The 23,223-nt window shown below is 36.6% G+C and overlaps 1 protein-coding gene across 3 annotated transcripts in view; it reads right to left on the minus strand.

The window, feature by feature from the left end:
• LOC308639887 (ADAMTS-like protein 1) overlaps positions 1-23,223 on the minus strand; it is a 384,577-nt gene that overhangs the window by 212,417 nt on the left and 148,937 nt on the right. For all 3 annotated transcript variants that reach the window (XM_081278265.1, XM_081278264.1, XM_081278263.1), the window contains exons 6-9: positions 19,924-19,998; positions 16,374-16,531; positions 4,922-5,033; positions 1,183-1,321 (exon numbers count right to left, since the gene is read on the minus strand). In XM_081278265.1, coding sequence (XP_081134391.1) covers positions 1,183-1,321; positions 4,922-5,033; positions 16,374-16,531; positions 19,924-19,998 — 484 coding nt within the window. The remainder of the gene's footprint in view (positions 1-1,182; positions 1,322-4,921; positions 5,034-16,373; positions 16,532-19,923; positions 19,999-23,223) is intronic.

Raw genomic sequence — 23,223 nt, forward strand, 5'->3', positions numbered from 1 at the left:
TGTTTCTTTAACAAGTTCACTTTTATGAGGCAGATAATACAGTTCCTACAAGTTAATTAGTAATAGCAATTTCATATCACCTAGATAATTCAGAATTCATGAGCATAAGGTAGAAAGATGATAAGAACATAACCTTTAAAAAGTTAACAGCAGAAAACAAAACCACATTACTTACAGCCCCAAAACAGAGTGATTTGCATTGGCATTGCTCATGTACTAGTAACTATTCAAAGTTTTCTTTGTATGCATTATAATTAGTAAACTTTGATTTAAAAATTTACATTGCAGTGTTTCTCTGGAAATCCAAGGAGTTTGGATAAGGATATTTTACCTTTTGGTCTTCTAGATAACTTTCATAGGGAAGAATTTTCTATGTCCTCTCTAATTAATCAAGCACGAATGAACTATTACTAAAGAGACTCCCTAGAAAGAGTTGCAGGTGTTAAGGCAAATGTACCATCATGACAAGTTTCTTGACCTGACTTTCCATGATTACTTATCATTTGAGATGTTTCATTGGCCAGGCTAAATCTTGATCCAGAAAATAATCTGAAGGCCAATTGGGGTTTCCAAAAAAGCAAACAATGATGTGTGAAAGTGTTAAGTGTTTAAATACTTAAAGCTTCTAATTAAAAAGACTTTTTAAAAAATATGACCTTGGAAATATGTTCTGCTTTCCATTTAGCAAAGGCTGAATTCGTTCAAAGGTAGTAGAACTCTTCTAATTAATCAGTGTGGACCACCTACCTACAGGTGAGAAGGAGCCAGCTATGACCCTGAAACATGGTCTGTAATGATCATGTCCCTGATCAGGGACAGAAAGAAAACAGAAAGATCCTGACAGCATTGTGCCAGCACATTGGTTAAGAACATCAAATTGTTCATTGGCCTGGATCTTGTCTGAGGAACAAGGAATTGGAATGAAAAGAAGTCAGAAGAGAAGATCGACTTGGAAGAGTGCTTCACCTACTACCTTACAAAAGGAAAAGTCCACAGACCCTGAGATGACTTCACACAGCAACAGGAGCAGGAGCACAGGGTCTAATGACACAAAACTAGAAAGGGACACTGGATAGCAGCACTGGTCATTTTATTTTTGATTTAAAACTTCATTTGAATTTGAGAAGCTTACTTGGGATCTGATTTATGTTTATGATAAATAAGCTAGTAAATATGACTGACCTGGCTGGACAAGGATCCAAGTTACACTCCTGAAGCTTGGGTTTGGGTTTGATGTTCTCTGGGTAGTAGTGACAGTACTGATCTGCAACCACACGGTTGCTCCGGAGATCATAACACTCTGCCGATGTCAGCTGGTAACCTGCAAGGATCAAACCAACCAGGCAAATTTAAAGGCACATACCAAGGCAATATATTGCTTTATGTGTTTTGGCCATTTCACATTAGTGGAAATTATTCTCCAATGCCTCAGTCATTTCCAGGAAAAAAGACACATAATTGGAAAGCTCATTAATTTTTGTAGCCCTTAAATACTTTTTTTTTCTTCAAGTAATCCACTCACTGTAATAATTAACTTATATTACAGAGCTTGAATTACATGAGGGCATAGTCAGATTATAAGGCGCTATAAAAAGAGAAGAACTATTCCTTTTATTTCTTTTGTATAATAAAAAAATTAAACATAGACTTTTATATCCAAAAAACACCACTGGTATTTATTTACCAATCTTATGCAAGGATGTCTTACTTCCCCCCTAGTACCTATAACACCAGAAAAAATAAACTCTTACATAAATAAATAAAATATATCTCAATATCTCCTGCCCCTTGGACCATGGGGTTCAATGGAGCATAGCATAGGGTCAGATTCTGCCAGGTGCCAGGTAACACAATTTTTGCCTAAATTTAACCTGAATGGGTTGAGCTGAGTAAGTGGACAATTAAGATCCCTACAATAGCCACCATTAACCTGTTTCTTTACAGAACTACAAAAAAAAAAAAAAGACAATCAAATGAAAATTCTCTCCCTGTTTAATTTTTGCCTTCTCCAAAATCTGTTGCCATTTCTCTTTAAATTAAGTCTCTAGCCCTTATTTCTTAGTCTCTATCTGCACTGTTTAGAGAAGCCTCTTTTTAAATAACATTATTGGTACATTATAATTATATATAGCTATGGAAATCATTGTGGAGAAGCCTCTTTTTAAAAGTTGCTGAGTAATAGTTTTATTATCATGTGTTATCTTTTCTACCTGCCTTGTAATGTCCTGTGCATCTCTCATGGGTGGCGATCAAGACTTAGATTCCTGGGGTGAAAAATAAATGTACACAGACTTAAAAAAAATATTCGTATCATTCTAACCCTAATCAACCCTTCAAGTATATCCTCCCTGGTCAGTAGTTGAATCCTGTTATTGCTAAACATGTATCAGGAAGCAATATTTAAGTTGTTAAGGGACTTGCAAAAGATTTTAGGAAATCAGAAGGAGACTTTTAAGCCAGATTTCCTGGCTTGAGGCAGTGTTCTCAGACCACCCACAAAAATTAATTGTTCATTAAGGACCTAAAAAAAGACCTTTTAAAATTCTATTGGAAAGATGAAAAGCATGGAAAGTAATGAAAGCAATGGGTAAGAACACATGTTCCACCACACTTTTTGCTTTATAAGAAAAATCAAGTAGCAAAATGATATTTTAGATGAGTAAACGTACTTTTATTTTTCAAATCCATTGTACTCCAAAGCAGCTAATTTTATGACAAGATAAACACATTATAATTTATATACCTGGCAATTTATGCTCAAGGGCAGAATTTATCATGCAGCAAATGTGGGGACAAACAATAAAATTATAAATCTGAGATTATGATTTTCAAAACCATAAATTGCCAACCTAAACTCAATGCTTTGAAGATATTATAGTGCATATGAAGTGAAAAGTTAGAATGAAAATGAAATCATTTAGCGGAATGGTCAGATGACTATGTTTTCTGGAGTTTCACAAGTATCTTGGAATAGAAATTTTTTACATTGGGCAAAATGAACAACCAGCTGAATCTGGAGTGAGAAGTAGAGAAGAGAACTTAGAGATCATTTCTTTTGTAATTTTCAAACTGGCCTGTGAAATAAGAGAAATGCAGATCTCCACAGCCTGCACAGCTTCACTGAGAGAAGTTCTCCTTTTATCTGGGCTTCCTGAGTCAGATTTCCTTTGAACAAAGCATTTGATATTTGAAAACATTTGAAAACACTTAGAGTTCTGTTTCTTCACTTAAATGTGAACAAAACTAGGCCAAACGGATTGGGTATATATGAATCTAACACTGATTGCCTTATTTTATACTGAGCTATTGTCAAGGTTATTGAAATTATACCCTCACAGCAGCTCTATGTGAACCTGGTGTAGTGTGCATATAATTGAATTGCTCTTTCTCATAAAGCATGGTATTTGTTTAGAAAGAAAAAAAATTATTTCCTTAGATTGCTTTCTTTGAAACTCTTTTCTATGGTAATTATTAATAAATATATCAAAATAATGGCTCCCCAAGAAGCATCAAAGCAATTGACAGATTATTTTTAAACAAAGCAATTTTCTATTCAGGATAGATAGAGCAACCACAAAAGCTATTCAACTGAAGTGCTTAAAATGTTAAGTCAGTAGTTATTTAACAATTGAATATAGGCACTTGATGGCATTTTGACTTATTACTTTTAAGCTAAAATCTAACACTGCTCTGTAGAACAATATTTCTAGTGGTTTGTTCACATGGTATGTATGGAGACAGTTAAAGGTGAACTACCTCATATATTCTTACTGTCTCAAAAAAAATTGAATTATTGTTTGTCTCTATTTTGTAGTATCATCCTTTATGTCTCTTGCCTAACAGATTTAGTGATGCTTATGTTGATAAACTATTTAAAGTCAGTCATTTGAAGCTAGGGTGGAATGTATTTGATATGCTAATTTTCAAAGATATATATATCCATATCCATATATATATATATATATATATATATATATATATATATATATATTATATTATATATATGGAAAACTTAAAAAGATAATCTATAAAAGTTGGCAGTTAATCCAAAATATTCACATATTGCTTGTTGCCTTTCAGAAAAGAGTTTGGTAATATATGCCAATAGGCCCCAAATTTCTGAAACTCCTTTATCTAGTGTCCTTACTGTTGAGCACTTATCCCAAGGAAATCGTCTAAAAGAAGAAAAATACCTAAGAATGAAGTTATTCATTATGTTACAATAGTAGGAAGATTTAAATGACCTAATTGATTTATTATAGGGAAATGACAACATAAATTACTATAAAATAATGCAGAGCAAATATTATATAGTCAGGTAAAGTATAAAGAACAGAAAATGGGAGAGAAAAACAAACAAAACAAAACATTTTCCCATAACACAAAATACCATTCATGATTCAGTTGTGATAGAGTGGAGACAGCAATTCACTTCCTGAGTTTTCAGAAGAGATGCATTTTAATTAATATATAAAGTCATGGCATTCCTTTTAATGCATGGGGTAGAGCCAAAAAATGACTGACCTTAAGTCAGCAATATTTTTGTTCTGGTAATAGACTATTTCCTCTAATCAAGTCACCTTGACAAACGCTCTTCACTTGATCCCTGAATAAATGACGTCTATTCAACCAGAAGTGCCTTAGGACAACACTGCTGCCAAATTATTGTGGGCTTTCCATGAAATCAAGGAAGGAAGTGGGGACTGCTCCCTCTCGTGGGTATCTGCAGAAGGAGAAGTGTGTGTGGCATCTCCACTGAGGTCTGCCCTACAGGAGGGCTTCAGGATTTGTCTCCATTGAGAAGAAGGGATTGGGTCCACCCAACAGTCCATTTCTTCCATGCAGAAGTTATTCCACTCTTATAATAGTCAGCTGCTGCTCTCAGAAGCCCATAGTTTCTAGGTTAAATCAACACCATTACCTCCTCCACAGGTTGCTGAGCAGGGGAAGAAATCTGTCTCCCTCCACCGGTGGATGATAGGCTGGTAGAAGATGAACTGGACCGTGCTATCTGTGGGCCCTGAGTCACGGATCTGTAGGAGACAACAGGAAAGTTGAAGAACTAGTGTGCCAGGGTGGTGCTTCCTGGATCCCAGAACAACTTTGGATGAGGAGGGACTGAAGGTCTTGGGCTAAGTGAGGAACTGCCTTGGGACAGAAGTGGCAGTGGTAACTTGGCTTATCTTATCACACAACCAGCAAATGGCCCTTGCTTAGGTCACCACTGTCCTTACCTTCTCAGTTCTGTTGCCATAAAAATAAAGGATGGTAATGGTAACATCTCAATTTGTGATTCTGCCACCATGTTATCTCAAGCCAGCATTTCCATTCCATATACATCTCAAGTAAAATTATGTGCATTTTAAAACATAGGCTGGGGAATAAACAATTTGCCCTAAGAAAATTATAAATGCCAGACACTGCCCCAAATGAAAGATAATGTCTGTGGTTAAGGAAAAAAAAAAACCTCAAGAATTAATTCAGACATATTTAGGAGGCTTCTTATCAATTTGGTGACTTATATATTTAAATGTACAAAGCTACCAGCTGGAAACTTGCTAAAATGCAAATTCCTGGGCCCAAGCCCAGATAACCAGGCAATTCAAATGTAGTTTAAGAACCAAACTTTAAAAACCCCAATTTATATTATAAAAACAATTACTCTCAAATAAGATTGGTGCTAATGGAAATCACAACTCCTTTTTTTAAAGGGCGAATGTGAGACAAGAATTCTTTAATGACTCTTAAAAGTATAAGGTTGAGAAAACATTCTCAAACTGAAAGAGAAGAAAAAAGTACCTAACATGAACAATTAATCTCATGAAGACAGAGTGACGCGCCCTACGATATTTAGACTGTTGGGCAAGACTTGGACTATTTATTGTACTAAAGGGAGTTCCACGGACAATTGAGAGGATCACTCTTTACTCCGGCTACATTATAAATAAAGAAGTATCAAGTGCAGCTGAATCACATGGCCTGTCTTTGTTAAGCGTTTCTAAGCTTTTTCAGTGTTCCAACTCCTTTTATGTAGGGTAAACTGATGGATCTTGCCCTTGGGTTATTTTAAAGATAGCCCACTTCTCTGCTACTGATCTTGACATGTGGACTAAACACCTAGGATGTAAGAGAAATAGGAATACTGAAGAAACAGGGCCAAGAAAAATTGGTAAGTGCCAAACTCTAGGTCAGATTTTAGAGTTTGGATGGGAATATGGAAATATTCCTCAGAATGCCTAGGACTGCTAGTGAGGGGAAAAAAAAAGAGGGAAGAAAACCTACTGATCATCTCATAGAATACTGCAGCTGATTCACGGAGCACTCTAATTAGAATAGACAGTGATCCAATTCCCTTCTTTAAAACGAAAACAGCGGACCTAGAAAAGGGTATCTTAGGGATACAGAATTGTAGAATTAATAACATTCTTTAGAAAATTTTTCTTTTTCAGCTCACAAAAACCCCTAGCTCTCTTGACATGTGTGGTTATCATACTTAGAAAGCTACTGCAGCCTCTTGGAAAAAAATGAAAATATCAGAAAATTCATTTAAACCCGGAGACACTATTCCCTGCTATGAGTCCCTTTCACAGTGCTAGAAACCGAGTCCTAAGAATGTATGTGGGGGTGGGGTGGGCATCACATCTCTTTATAGCCAAAGCCAGGAGGATGGAACATCACCACGTTTGGAGAAGCCTCATTCTGGGACCAGTGCTTGCCTTTTGGTCTGGTTAAAGGCAAAAAGGTGGAGCAAGTAATTTTTTGGCTCCCTAGAGGTTACCAATAGAAGCCTAAGAGGAAAAAAGGGATGAGGAGGAGTGTTGGTGTTACTGGGAGGGCTAGTGAACACCATGTCGAAGGAAAGAAAATAAGCTGGTTGGGAAGAATATTGCTCTTAGTAAGTTCTGTAAAAAGAACCATAAATTCTGAGGCTGTATGCTTACATTTGAAGAGATTAGAAATGAAAAAGGATCTCTTTATTTATTAGAAATGTAAAAGGATCTCTTTATTTATTTTGAGGATTGAACCCAGAGGCCATCTACCACTGAGCTGCAACTCTAGTCCTTTATATCTTGAGATAAGGTCTAGTTAAGTCATGGAGGCTGGCCTTGAATTTGTGATCTCCTGCCTCAGCCTCCCAAGTTGCTGGAATTATGGATGTGCACGACCTGGCTTGGATTGGGACCTCTTTATTTTAAATAGATAAAACCAGTCAGGAGGCGTCTGAATTGCTGGCCACATAATCTTGCTTGATTTTGGCCACATGGATAACATTCCTGGTTTCCCCTTCTCTATAATCACATTCTTTCCGTAACAATAACAGTAACAAGCAGCACTTACTGTATGCCTACCACATGTGAGGTATATTTTATTTACATTAAATCTAACCTTAAAACTGTATTATATTATTTTCCATATTTAAGTTGAAATGGGAAAAATTAGGCTCAGAGAGTTTCAGTGACTTATTGAAGGCCACTCAGCTATGGAATAGAAAGATGGTTCTACATAGCTCTAAAGCTGCCAATCTTTTCATAGTTTCATGCAGTCTCCACAGTGGTATTGTGATGATACATACACATTTATCTTTAGTTGTATTCTTGCATCTGTCTTCATAGTATTTTATTAATTTTTTCATTTTAAAGTAGAAACAAATCCTTAAAATAACAAAGGTGAGGCCAATCTGATGTCTAACTCTGACGGCCAAATATTATTCATGTCAATGAGCTTGCCATGCTCCTTTCCTCTGGTTTTCTTAATTCTGGCCTGTTTGGCCCCTTGTTATCATTAGTTCTGCACCTTCATAAACTCTGAATCCTCAATCATCATGTGCTAATTCTCAAGAGTATGCTGAAAGCTTCAGTTTGACACCTTAGAATGTTGGTGTAAGGAGCTGAACACATCTGGCATATGTAATTTTGACCTCCCTATGCTAATAAGAATAAAGGAGTTCTGAACCAAGCTTTTCTCATAATTACAATGTCTCAGTGTTTCTACTGCAATGTAACGACATCTCACCTAAAAGCAGATGAGAAGACAAAAACTGGCTCCCGTCCACAGCAATGGATTGCACTGTCAAGGGAGAGCTGGAAGACAGTGGGAATGTGTGTGTGTGGCCCAGTTCAATCAAAGGAACCAAGGAGAAATAAATACATGAGGACATTAGCAGGTACACGATGGCTTTCCCAGATAAAGGTCAGCAAAAGCATTTTTCTTCTCTGTTGAGTAAAGGGCAATTTGTGAGCTTCTGGTTACCCAACTAAATTGCTTTCTCTCACTGATACTGTAGACATTTCTGCCCCAGGGAGGCAGGTGGCAGGGGTGCCCCTAATCCACCATGGCTGTAGTTCAGTCGCTGCTCTGATGAGAGCAGGCGGGCAAAGGGAAGCATAGGTGACCCACTACCGTGTATCTGAGCTGGGACCTCAGTGCTGACTTGGTGACAGTGCTCTCAGGACCACCAATGGTCTAGTCTAGTCAAGTCTGTTTTAGTCTACTGTAAAGGGCTTGTAAAAATGCCAGTTATTACTGGGATGAAGTATAGATTCTATCAACCTACTGTTTGGAATACCTGATCATTTTAGCAGTTGGACATACTAAGGTTAGAGATTATTAGATAAAAATGATATAAAAGTTGTGAGTATTCAATTTCCCCTTTGTGCTTTTTTAGAGAGTTTTCTAGTCCTCCTAGCACTCTAGACCTCAGTTAAAAATATACTGCAGTTCAGTCCATAGGCCTACAGCTCAAGAGAGGTGTTGGTTATGGCTGAAGCTGCCCAGGATCCTGGGCAATAACACAGTGGACCAGAGATGTCTCTTTGGGAACAACAGATGTGTCGTTTGTAAGGAATTAAGAAGGTGGAAAAGATGGGCCAGGAAGGAAATGCTGAGAAACAGAGCAGACCAGATCCTGGAAAGACTATCCTAGTGCTCAGATGGAGGAAGCACAGGAGCAGAGCAAGCCAGCCGGCAGGACTGCAGAGGGGTCTGCACTCTCAGCAGGAAAAAAACAAGTACTCTGCTCTCTGGCTCTGTATCTCAAAGCTGGCTGTGAAACCCAGAAAGAAACCTAGGGTCCTAGAATCTCAGTTCTAAACTCTTGGAACCTATCAGCAAAAAGGGGAATCCTGAATGGAGGAATCACTACGTGTAAAAGTTGTGTAGGAAAATGAATCACTACTTACCTTTACTTCTTTGCTTTACTACCACTGATTTCAACTTTTACTCTCAAGAACCCTCACTTTAGGACAATTATTTTTTCCCTTTAGGAGCACAGGTTAAATGGTATGAGGAGACCATCTGGAACAGGCTGGATAGCAGGGCAAAACCAATCAGGGCTTAAAATTTTGCCAAAGCTTAGCCTCCACTGGAGGAAAAAATTGGTTATTACAATATTACTCAAGATTCATAGGCTGCCCATTTCTCAGAATGCTTTCTAATCACCTTAAAGCATAGTGGATATCTGAATATCTGTAGCTTTTACCACCTGCCCTTTTTACTTCAGCACTCAATTATATACATTATTATTTCAAACTTCTCTATTTAGTGTTTTACTTCCCAATTGACATTGTAAACCGAGAGAGGGAAGATATCATATATGACAGTCAATCAGCCCTAAGTATCAAAGTTCTTTCACAAGAAGGATGGACACAGACACACACACACACACACACACACACACACACACACACACACACAGAGAGAGAGAGAGAGAGAGAGAGAGAGAGAGAGAAATTCCATAAACTTACTGGCAAAGTGAACTTTGAACTCTCATTACTTTGCTGATGTTACTTCTTTCAAGGCTTCTCCTCATAATTCTTCTAATAATAATAAAAAGACCTTTTGGAGCTGGGCACAGTGGCACACACCTGTAATCCCAGTGACACGGCAGGCTGAGGCAGGAGGAGCGTGAGTTCAAAGTCAGCCCCAAACTTAGCAAGGCCCTAAGCAACTTAGCAAGACCCTGTCTCAAAATAAAAAATAAAAAAGGGCTGGGGATGTGGTTCAGTGGTTAAGTGCCCTGGGTTCAATCCCTGGTATTAAAAAAAAATTGGGGTTATGCTGAAGGCTGTTCAAAACAAAATCTGAGAGCATTATCTCTGCCTAATACTTGAACTGACACAAATGGAAACCATGAGCTTTTTATTCCCTTAGAATACTAAAAAGGCTCATTTTCTAGTCCTATAACCACAGAAATGATAACTTTGTGAACTAACACATTTGTTAATTAAGTAGACTTAACCATTCCACAATGTACATATCTTCAAAACATCATGTTTCACATGATGAAAACCTACCAATGATATCTGCTAATTTATAAAACACACAGAGAGACATACAAAACGCTTTTTTGGGGAAAGTTGAGATGATGCAAATATTCCTAACTAAATCCTCCAGCTATAAAAATGTAATGCATTTTTTAAATTGTTCTCTTCAGGAAATAACTGTTCTCCAGCATCCAGTACGTGAATTGTGGATTGATGGTCTTAACTCTGCATATGCTTATTGTTTTCTCTTTGGCTGTATACCTCTACTACATGAGTAACTTGGATTCTCTTCACTTTCTATCTAATCTGGTTTCCTTTTTTGGTCTTTTTTTCCTATTTATTTATTTTTAGTAGTATGTTTTAATTATACAGATAATGCGTTTCCTTGTGGCATATCATACAGCATGTAACATACTTTGATCATATTCTAATCTGGTTTTCTGACTCAATTTTTCAAGTGGGCAAAACCAGAACACATACAAAATTATCTTGACTGTTTTCACAAGTAGAGCTACGTTGGAGGTTCTAATGAAGGAAGGACTTCTGACTGAGAAAGACCCTCTCCTACCAGGAGAGATCATTATCTTTCATTGAATTTGCAGCTTCAGAAAAGATGCACAGAGCATGGGAAAAAAAAGGAAGGGAATACTAGGTCAGCCGGTCAGCCAGTCATCCAGCCAATAGCCAGATCACCCTATGATTAATGTATTAATAGATGTCACAACCAATCATCTTTCATTTCCATTTATATTAAAATGGTTATATCTGCCAAATGGTTCATGAGAAAGCTGGTTGTAAATAGATGAATCTTTGATCATCTTCAGAGAAGTCTCTTTCTGCTATTGTGTAGAGAGGATATTGTGATTGATTTGACTGGAGGTTAAAGTATTTCAAAAAGACAGGAAGGAAGTAATTTGATTCTATCTACTTTTATACATATCATCTCACTTAATCCATAACAAGGGCTCTATTGGAAGGAAGCAGTATTATATTACCATCTTATAAATGAGTAAACAGGCTCAAGAAAGTAAACCAACATGCTCAAGGTCAGACACTCGGTAAGCAGCAGGATATATTAAATTCTGGAGTGCTTATCTATTCTACCACACTACACTGGTATTGCCAAAACTGTTTGCTCAGTCAATGTATCAAGTTTAAATTTTTGGAAGAAATGCTCCCATAGGAAGCAAGATGAGAAAGATTTAAAGGTGGTTGAAAAAGGAGATCCTAAAACATTCTTTTGGAACTGATAGCAATAAGTAACAATTCCTTTGTTGTGAGAAAATCTCCCTTTTATGCCAAAAAAAAAGTCATTTCCTTTTAGAAAATCATAAATGGTATTTTGGCAATAAAGTTCCATGAAGAGATTGACAAATGGCCCTTTGTAATTCCTGGGAATCTTATTTAAAAAGAGGATATAACTTAATAAAATACATAATGCATCCACTAAAAACACTATGCAAATTAATAAATTAATCCAGTCAAGTTGAAGGATACAAATTTGACATACAAAAATCAATTGTATTTCTATACACTAAAAACAAACTATTCAAAAAACAAATAAAAATTTCCCTTTTATAATAGTTACTAAAAAAATAAAGCTAGGAATAAATTTAACCAAGGAGTTGAATTGTGTACACACTGAAAACCAAAACACCAAAGAAAGAAATTGAGCAAGAGAGAAATAAATGAAACAATATCCCATGTTTATGGATTGAAAGAATTAATATCATTAAAATGTCCATACTACCTAAAGTGGTCTTCGATCTAATTTCTGTCCAATGATATTTTTACAGAAATAAAAGGAAAAAGTGTTGGCAAGAATAGAGAGAAGAAGGAACACCTGTACTATTTGCTATTAAACCCTGAATGGCCAAAGCAGTCTTAATCCAAAATCAACAATGGAGACATAACTCTATCTTCAAAATCTACTACAAACCTATGGTAATCATGCCAGCATGGGATTTGCATAAAGACAGAACAAAGATACAGAATAGAGAATTCAGAAATTCATCTAGGCCTTATAGTCAACTGATATTTGATAAAGTTGCCAAGAACACACACTGGGGAAAGGAGAGTCTCTTTAATAAATGGTGTCTGGACAACTGGATATCTGTAGGCAGAAGAATGAAATTCGACCCTTATCTCACACTCTTCACAAAAATCAACTCACACCATACACAAAAGTTAGGACCTAAAATGTAGGTCCTGAAACTATAAAAATTCTAGAAGAAAACATTGAGAAATGCTTTACAACCTTGATCTGAACAATGATTTTTTGGATATGACCCCCAAAGCAAAGGCAAAAAAGCAAAAACATAAAACATGGGATTACCTCAAATGAAAAAGTTTTTATACTGCAAAAGAAACAATCAATATCTGGGTGCTGTAGTGTACACCTGTAATCCCAGTGGCTCAGGTGGCTGAGGCAGGAGGATAGTGAGTTCTAAGCCAGCCTCAGCAAAAGTGAGGTGCTAAGCAACTGAGACCCTGTCTCTAAATAAAATATAAAATAGAGCTGGGGATATGGCTCAGTTGTCAAGTGCCTCTGAGGTCAATCCCTGGTCCCCCCTCCAAAAAAAGAAACAATCACCAAAACCAGGCACAGTGGTGCACACCTAAATCCCAGTGACTCAGGAGATCTGGGACCCTTTATGAAAAAAATAAAAAGGGCTAGGATGTGGTTCAGTGGCTAAATACCCCTGGGTTCAATCTCTGTACCAAAAAAATAAAATAAATAAAATAAAAATTGACAAGTGGTTTGAATATATACTTCTCAAAAGAAGATGAGTAAATGGCCAACAGGTATATGAAAAAATTCTCAATATCATGAGTTCATCAGGGAAATGCAATCAAAACTGCTATGAGTGTCACCTCAAGTCTGTTAGAATGGTTGCTATTATAGAAGAGACAAAAGATAAGTGTCAGCAGCAATGTATAGAAAAGAGAACTCTCATACTGTTGGTGAGGATGTAAAGTGGTCTAACTATCTAAAAACAATATGGGGGTTCCTCAAAAAAATTAAAAGTAGAACTATCATATGCTTCAACAATCCCACTCCTGGGTATACATCTAAAGGAAAATGAAATCAGCTAATTGAAGAAACATCTGCATGCCCATGTTTATTACAGCATCATTTACACTGGCAGATATGTGATTCATCTAAGTGTCTATCAATAGATTAATAGATAAAGAAAATACATATACACATGGAATTCTGCTGATTATAGAGAAGAGATTCTTTCTAATGAAGTTTAGTAATGTGGAATTGGATTAAGAATTAGATACACTGCCTTTTAAATTTATAAAGGGTATCTGATTAATAAAAAATATATAATGCAGAAGAGACTAAATTTTAAATTACATTAAAAGCCAAATTACATACTATTATATAATTTTTAATAATGAATTGTGGAAAATTATAAATCAAAGGCTAATCAAAGGCTAATTTTCATGAGGAAAATTGGAGAAGAAAAAGTTATTTCATGGGCTGGGGATGTGGCTCAAGCGGTAGCGCGCTCGCCTGGCATGCGTGCGGCCTGGGTTCGATCCTCAGCACCACATACCAACAAAGATGTTGTGTCCGCTGAGAACTAAAAAATAAAATATTAAAAATTCTCTCTCTCTCTCTCTCTCTCTCTTTCTCTCTCTCTCCTCTCTCACTCTCTCTTAAAAAAAAGAAAAAGAAAAAGTTATTTCATGACAAATCATTGGAAAAAAGGTATTTTTCTTCTTTTTCTTCTATATTTTCTGAAATTATCTGGCTCTTTTCCAAACATGTAAATTCACTTTAATTTTACATAATTTATCTTAAAATAAGGTTACATTTATTTGATTCCTGATGTTTTCTAGTGAACTCTTAAGAGGAAATAATAAAATACTGAAGCAACATAGAATACTGAAAAGAGTTCTGGGCTGGAAGAAAAGAGATGTGATCTAGTCCTGGTTTACCATGGGTGTAAACTTAGGTGTCATTTAACGTCCCCGAAGCTAAGTTTTCTGGTGGGTAAAACTGATGTCAGCATCTGCTCTTCTCAAACAATTGCTTTGTGCAAAATTCCTTATCCACCCAGCACTTGCTCGAGCTCTGGTCTCTTCTTATGGAGATATGAATACAAATACAGAAACCCAATGCAAATAGAAATTTGGGATGAAGTTCTGGAATACTTCTGGAAGAAGAAATCAAAGAACAAACAGGAGTTACTGAAGAGAATGCAAGAAAAAAAGGAGAGCATTCCAGGCAGAGAACACAGTGCTTTACAAAGCCACTGAGCCTGTGAGAAGGAAGGTGTGAGGGCATGAAGTCATTCACTGGCTGAAACAGGGCAACATTAAAGGTGAGGCTGGAAAAGTAGGCAGAATCCAGATACTAGATAGTACCCATAGGTACTATGCTATGCATTTGCATTTTAACTTCAGAGCAGTGAGTAGTGGTAAGGGACTATGAAGGATTATGAAAAGTGGAATTATGACTTCAAAAACTCATTCTGAAGGCAACATACATGATGGATCAGAGGCTGGAAAACTACTCAGAGTCCATGGTATTAGCTCAGGTGAGAAAATGGGAAGGCCTAACTACGTAAGACAGAGACAGCAAGGATGGAGAAGAAAAAAAAATCCCGAGAGGTGGAATAGAGGCAAACCAGGCAAAGTTTAGTGTTTGGTTTAAGAGAAGGCAATATCAGAGTGAAACAAAGGTTTCTGACTTGCCTGGATAGATGATGCACTTCTTATCTAAAAGAGCTAGACAAGTTCAATTTTAAATATGTTGAGCTCATTGGGCCTATAGGGTATCCAAGTAGTGGTGCACAGAAGACAACTAGATAGATGAAATGTATTTGACAGTGCTATGAACTATTTAAAAAGGTATAATATTATTTGAGTTCAATTCTAGATGAACCCTTGCAAGGCCATTGGGGAAATTACTATGGTATAAATGATCTATTCAACATACTCTAAGGACTTCCAAGAATGAAGACATATCTCATTTCTTTTCTGAATTTGCTTACTTAACAGAAATTATTTAATTCCTACAATATAATTCCTATTGTGAGCTATCTCTAATGGTTTGTAGCTTCTTGTCCATGTCCATGTGGTTGGCATCTGGACTAGATTAAAAAGAGCTACCATGCATTTAGGCACAGAGGACAGAATTCTGCAACCCTTCTTCCATTCCAGCCTCACTGCCTATCACATTTTCCTATATGCATTTTTACTTTCAGCTGCCATAGGGTCATCAAGTCTTAGCTTAAATCAAATGTCCTCTGGCTCCAAGTCCCATGATGAAAAAAAATTTATGGAGTCCTGGACACATTACAAGTTTTACAGCTTTACAGCTGAAATCCTTCAGGTCCTCCTGACCTACTGAAGCAAAAAAATATGTTTTATTTTATTGTGATTCCCAAACGTTCTCCCAGTGTGTGCATTTTTCCAACAGAATGTGTATGTTGCTTCCAGCAATGTGTTTTATATTACCTTGAAGAATAGGGAAGCTCTGATAGAAGGAAACAAGTTAGTCTTATTGCCAGGAAAAGAGAAAACAGAACTTGCCATTGCAAGCATGATTAGTGGACCAAACCTATGTCTGGGATAATCTGTTTGTATTTTACTTTTACTGAGGATACTCTATGAGGCAATGACTCTATCCTAATTGTTTAGAAAGTTTATATCCCCCGACCAATGATACCCTGGATTCTTAGGTGGGGTCATTTTAATCAATAACATATATTTATATATATAGTTATATATATGTATATATATATCATACATATAATATAACTATATATAAATATATGTTTATAAATACATACATACACTCATATACATAGTGACATATACACACATATATGCATGAGTGTATGTGTATGTATATTGTGTATGTATGTATATATGTATGTGCATGTATATACAAATAAAGGTATTCCTAAAAATAATATATTCTTATTAAGTCTAAGATGTAGCCTGCTCAATAACTTTGAATTAAATATTTCCTGGATAACAAATAGCCTTTTCAAATACATATCAAAACTTAATGTGTAATCTCTCTTTGGGAGATAGTAAGTACCATCAGTTTGGATGTAGCTTGAAAATAAGATACCTAAGTGGGCTCACCTTGACGATGAAATCTGCTGTCAGTGGTCCAGCCATTCTCAGAATCTCTTTGTCTGGAAATTTCTGGAAGTCCACAGTAGAATTGTCCACAAGAAATGTGCCTGTAGAGCTGAGGCTGTTTTCACCTTTAGCCCCTTGGAGGGTTTTGGTTTCCAAATCTATGTAATCAGACACATGAAGAGGAGAGAGAGATGTTCCCGGGGCTACCACAGACCACATGTAAGCACAGTTCATGTAACAAAGTTTTGAGCTATGGAAATTGTGATAGAAATAAAATATATAGGCATTTCTGGATCACATAGGAATTTATGCCACAAATAAAATTATTTAAAAACTCATTAGCCAAGCATTCAAGGCTCCTGTCACAAAAAAGTTTGATTTGCCCAGATGACCTCCTGTGGAAACACCAATCTACAGCAACCCTTTTTCTTTGATTAAACCATCTCCCATACACATCTTAGTGATTTCTGTTTGGATGGCCCTCAGCTTGGGCTATCCTTCACTTTTCTTTTTTGTCCTATGAGATCCCAGGTGCATCTCAGAGTTGCCTCAGCATCCATGAGGCTTTATATTTAGGCATTAACTTGAGTTTTTAAATTTTTTTTCTGGTTGCTAATTCATATATGCTATTGCTCAGGGTGAAGAAACTATAGTGACCAGGTGAAGTGGCGCACACCTGTAATCCCAGCAGCTCTGGAGGCTGAGGCAGGAGGATCATAAGTTCAAAGCCAGCTTTCGCAATTTAGTGAGGCCCTAAGCAACTTAGCAAGACCCTGTGTCAAAAATTTAAATAAATAAATAAATAAAAAGGGCTGGGGATGTGTTTCAGTAGTTAAGCAGGTTCAATCCCTGGTACCAAAAAACAAAACTGTAGTGGCTTAAAGACAGGGGCTATTCTTTTTTACCTTTTCTCTTTAAAAAAATCAATTTTGATAACTAATTCAATGTTATACACATATGTAGTATTTTATAAGTACTTGATACAAAAAGAAAACTTGCTTCCTGCAGCATTTAAATCTGAATTTTGCCAATGACAGAGTCTATGAAACATCATTTGTTGCAGGAAATCAGAGCATGCTGGGATGATATTGCTTATGATGTGTATGCCAGAGAAGACTATGTTCTCCTGTGACTGACAGGGGATCTATAGAAATTGTCTGGGAGATGAAGAAAAATAGGATTAAGTCTAAGGGTTTCTAAAATTTGCACAAAACCTTTGGTCTTGACAGTGCCTGTTCATCAGAAAGACAGAAGGCTTGTGTGGTGCTCCAGGCTTCCTACCACAGCTTCAGTTAGAAGGGCTCTATTCTTATCTGTTTAATGATTGGGGTTGTGTGTTAAAAACAATTTTAAGGTCTCTGGATGTACTCAAGTACCTAAAGTCTTTGGTACTTGATTATTTGAGACTCAGACTACCTCAAGTTCTCTACTCTAAGGAATACCAAAGATGGAAAATGTTGGTACTCAACTAAATGCACAGTGACCGTCTGATGAAGTCTGTGGAGCCCTTCTCATGGGATATGTCAGGCTTTACCATTCTGCCCCAGGACAGAGAGAACCCCACAGGACACAGGGCCTCACAGGAGAACCTCAAGGGGACGCTGGATTCGGGAATCATATTTATCATCAAAAGAGGAAAGCGGCAGTGCTGAATCTCCTTCCTCCAGCCTTTATTCCTCAAGTTGCCTTACGTGCAGTTGCAGAAATAGCTCCAGAACATGAATTAACATAGTTTTGGAAAAATCCTGGAGGTCTAGGCCTGGATCTGAACATCTGATTCAATTTTATGAAGAGGTCTCCCAGCTGTTCTTCTCGATGTACTTTTGATTAAAGATGAGCTGGGGCTGGACAAGATCACCTAGTCTTCTTCTGATCTAGCACTCAATATTTAAGTTAGTCCCATATTGAACCAGCTTCTGGGAATAAAGGGCAAAAGGGCTGCAGGAGAAACAGGGAATCACTTCCACATTCATTCTGCTGAAATACATGCCAAATGCAAAACAACAACAGCAACAAAACAAAACACCAGCTACATTTGCCAACAGTATTCGTGTTGGGTGGAAAAAAAAAAAACAGACCACATATTGCTTTTCAGCATTTATGAATACTATTTCAGTCTTTACCTATCACATCTGCAAATCAATTAAACCAAATAAGGACAATTCTTCAATTTCTTGGTGATTATGTAATCAGGAAACTTGGGAGACTAATATATTTATAAAAATTAATTTTTCTTTTAAATCTTTTTCTGCAATGAGGAGTCATTCCCCCACTTAATAGTAATCTCAGACTGAATATTTTATTTCTGTCTCTGTTACTGCTGACAAAAATACTGTTTCTGAGTGGCGTTGTTACACCATCAGTTAGCTCTGTCCAGTTCTCAAGGGGAAAAACAAATCATTTGATCAGTAATACTATACATGCATATATTAACTTTGTCATGTGAATGGTATCTTTTATAAGATTGTTCAGAAATAGAAAATAATTTGGATCAATATAAGGTGACTTATCAGTGCTTTTTCATTTTGCCTAAACTGTACCTCACTTATTCTTTTGTTTCACAGGACCCTTCATATCCTATCTTTTTGATGAAAAATATTTATTTTTATTTTTTAAGACTAGAGTATGCTATATTAACGTTCACAGATTCTGATTCTCTTCCTCTTGTTGATCTTTCTAGCATGGTTTCATTATAATCTAATTACTAAAAAAATAATACTTGCTATTTAAATTGGGTGCATAGACGTGTGGGAGAGGAGAAGGAGAGAAGATAAGGGATGTCTTTGTGGGAATCCAGGAACAATTAGATTAGAGATTAGAGGGCTCAAGGGACCAAGTGAGGTGAAAGCCTTCAAATGAAATCAAATTTCTTATAAAATGTTAGCATAATCTCTTCCACCTTCACCTTTGTTTATAGCCTATAAGTTTCTGCTTGTAATTTACAGATGTACATCTAAAACGAACTAAGCAGTAATAAAAAAAAATAATCTGTGCATTGCTGCCCTGGCATGACTAGAGATCAATTTTTGCACAAACTTTGGAGGGCTAAAGCTATCACTTGATCCTTGTGTTTCTAATTACCTTCTAATCCTGAATTCTAATATATAAGGGCCCTGGTTTAATACATAGGAGATTTCAGTTTGTTTGATAGTTTTGTGTTTATCTGGATTGAGTAAGTAATGGAATATGAGATTAGGGGGGAAAATGAAGGAGAGAAAGGAAGGGTTGGAAAGAGGAAGAAGAAAGGAGTGGTGAGATTAAAAAAAAAAGATTGAGATGGATTAAAGAGAAAGAAGAGCATAAGCATGTGCCTAACCCCCACGAACATCTCATCAGGACCATCTATTTGCATTTTTCAGGATGACTGTGGCTATCAGTAATTACCATGGAGGTTTCTGCCATCTCATCAGGCAGCCAAAAGAGAGACAAAATATCATATTCTGATAGAGTGGAGAGATTTGTACTCTTGTGTTTTAATACTTTCTGGAACAAAAATAAATAATAATGGCAAAACCTCCAATCCCCAAAGGAAAACATTGGGTTTACTTACACAAGTGATCTGGTCCTTTTAGGACAAGGCGAATGTGTCTACTTCCGTAGGGAATGGCAACCACGGTATCATCCACTAGAGAGAAACAAAGCAAAATTTTTAAAGCACATAATTTGACGCAAAACTATTAATTGTCTCTTGTACAAAGGCAGTGACTTAACATAACTTTTAAAAAACTGATAGTTTGTTTTTGTGTTTGAAAAGGGAAATACAATGTTTGGGTATTAAAATGTCTACCTTCTTCAAAATAAAATATGCCAAAGAAGCCAGTCACTGGTTAACATAGTGGGGATTTGGCCTTATAAAGAAAATGTGAGTTTTGGTATGTTGACATATTGATTTGAATATTTTCCTTTTTGATTTTGAAATCTGGCCTTGAACCATCAAGTTTCCATGGATTACAGCATTTGTGTTGGATTTTAAAATATAAAGGAATTCTAATGTTTGAAGGATGAATTTATGAATGTATCACATTAGAATCTGGACTTCTCACTGGCAGTGTTCTGGGATGAGTAGGAAAGATAAAAGGAGGTGATAATATGATTATGTGCTTTAAACCGTTCAAGGACAGAAGTTATGCCTCTAGTTGTTCTACCTAGTTCTTCATATTGTAAGAACTCCATATATGGTGGTTAGCATTTTTTGATATATAACCCCCTCTATTTTGAAATATATTTTTTATAGTTGGCTGAATCATAGATCATTTTATAGTAGATTAATTATTAGACTCTTTACCAATTAAGCCTAAATTATTAGAAGAAGAGTTCTTTTTAAAGATTAGAGGAACATTACAAGCTCCCCAATTATACCCCAATAATATATATTTATATATATGGCAATAATATATATTTATATAGCACTGCAGAATTGCACTTTCACTTAAATTATGCTATTTACTTTCACCCACAACTTTGATGTAGCCAGAGATAATTCTAGGATGAAAAAGGCAGCCTCTGAGAAGCATAATGAAGTCCAAGGTCAAATGGATTGAAAGGTCCTTCAAAGGACAAGACAGACCCATTTTCAGGGACTCACCAGCACTTCAGAAGCTCTGTTGATTCTTGGTTCCTACAAATCTTTCCAATATTAGACATTATCACCCTCTCATGGGAACAATTTAGTTTAAATAAAAGAATCCCCAAAGTTACTCAGTTCCTCTAAACCTTAACATAATCATCTTAGTTTGGGGAGAACTTAAATAGTGAATCTTAGAATTTATCTAACTTTCCTGGTCCTTGGTTTCCTTGTTTATAAAACAAAGAATGCAACAATTACTTTATAATATTGTCACGAAAAGATATAAAGATGGAGAGAGCTACATAGATGAAATGTCTGGAATACACTAGGTTCACTAGGTATTCTGTACATTTTAGTTTCCTCCCTCTCTTGCAAATCTCTTTCAAAATAGGGACTAAAAGACTTTTAGAGTGTTTTTAAATACTCCAAGGCCCCTAGCACATGACCCATCGACTGAAGAAGGAGAATCAGATCTTAATTCCTGCCCTGAAGAGGTTACACTTATGAGTTCTTTGCAATATTGAATATTCTACTCACACTACACCCTTATAGCTGTTTTTAATGTCATGCATTGTTGAAGAAAAGGCTGAATTCCACAGAGCTAATATTTTGTGGTATATAAAAACAAAAAAATGTAAGGGGGAATATAGACAAGGAACTCAAAAATGTTCAGGCTGGCCCACAGAGCCTTCTATGCCTTGCATAAAGACATGAATTTTTAAGTTTGCAAAAGAAATTCAAAGCAGTGAAAACAATGGGATTTCTAGAAATAGAAAGTCTTTGTTTATCCACAGGTCAAATAAAGTGCAAGTAAAAGGGAAGCTGTCTATTTGGCCTGCAATGCTCAGTGGCAGGCTTCTGACCCCCACACAACTCAGGCGGCCTCACTCTTGCTTTGCTGAGAAGGAACACATTCACACACTGAGGCATTAACCCTGGGCTTTTGGCTGTTGTGGTAACATTTGTATGATCCAGGAAGATGATGGGGTTAGGAACCTAGAAGTTTCTGTAGGGGGTGGGGAAGAGGGTAGGATGAAGAAAATAGACCAGAAAAAATCAGAATATCTTCTGCTGCCCTCTGCACTTGTCTAGTCAAAAAATGGAGTAACTCAGGCTGGTACAAACTTGAGCCAGTGGCAGTATGCAGCACAGAGGCAGGAAGACTCCCGGTCTATTCTTCTACTGAGAAAAAGTCTGATGGGCTCCTGGAAGGTCACTAGAAAATTAATAAATTCATTACTTTATTCTACAGATAGTTTTAAATTGTCTCTTAGTGTCATGCTCCAACTTAGGAACTAGGTACTCAAAGAAGACAAATAATCATCATCATCATCATCATCATCATCCACAAAACAAACAACAACAAAAACCAAACCAAAACAAAACAAAAAACCGTCAGCCCACAAGGTCCCTGAAAAAGGAATCTAAGGAAAAACGTGGGAAAATCCTGTGTACTGATCATGGAAATTCCAAAAGCTCATTATTTGGTTTCTTAAGGAGTCCTGAACCTATTTCACTCTATTTAACCCAGGGTAAACCCAATAGGTTAAGCCCAATAGGCTTCTACTATAATGTTGTACACCAAAAAGTGTTTAAGAGATCCGAGACTATTTGGGAACCTGAGGCAGGAGGATCGCAAATTTGAGGCCAGCTTGAGGAACTTAGTGAGACCCTATCTAAAAATAAAGAAATAAAAAGAGCTGGGGATGTAGCTCAGTGATAGAGCACTGCTAGGTTCAATTCCTAGTACGAGAGAGAGAGAGAGAGAGAGAGAGAGAGAGAGAGAGAGAGAGAGAGAGAGAGACACACAGAGATCCCAGAATGGAAGTGCAATCTGGTGTCTTGTAACACCTGCCTCCTGTGTGATTAATGTAGCAGTGTGGCTGGTGAGGCAGGTGGCCACATCTCTATTACAGTGCCCTTCATTCCTCTGATTACCCTTTTCTACAAAGGCGCGATGTTTTATGACCATGTACACCTGCCAAATATCTCCTGGCTTTTCTGGCAGAACCATGGTGCCAGTCCATTAGATGTATTTTTAAAAATATGTCAACAATATTCAAAGCCCAGCTTCAGAGATTAGATAACCTCTTTCTCAGTTAAATGGACAAGCTTTCTATGGGAATCACAAATTCTGTCATTTCACATATATGAATTGTAAATGTCCTTTCTCAAGGAAATGATTACCAAGAATTTTGCCTAAGATTTCCTCTAAAAAAAAAAACTATATTGACATGTATATTCTATACTTTTTTACATAGAACATTTTATATTAGTTTTAAA

This window comes from Spermophilus citellus (assembly GCF_964194105.1).
Source record: "Spermophilus citellus genome assembly, chromosome: 2".
Taxonomy (NCBI): domain Eukaryota; kingdom Metazoa; phylum Chordata; class Mammalia; order Rodentia; family Sciuridae; genus Spermophilus; species Spermophilus citellus.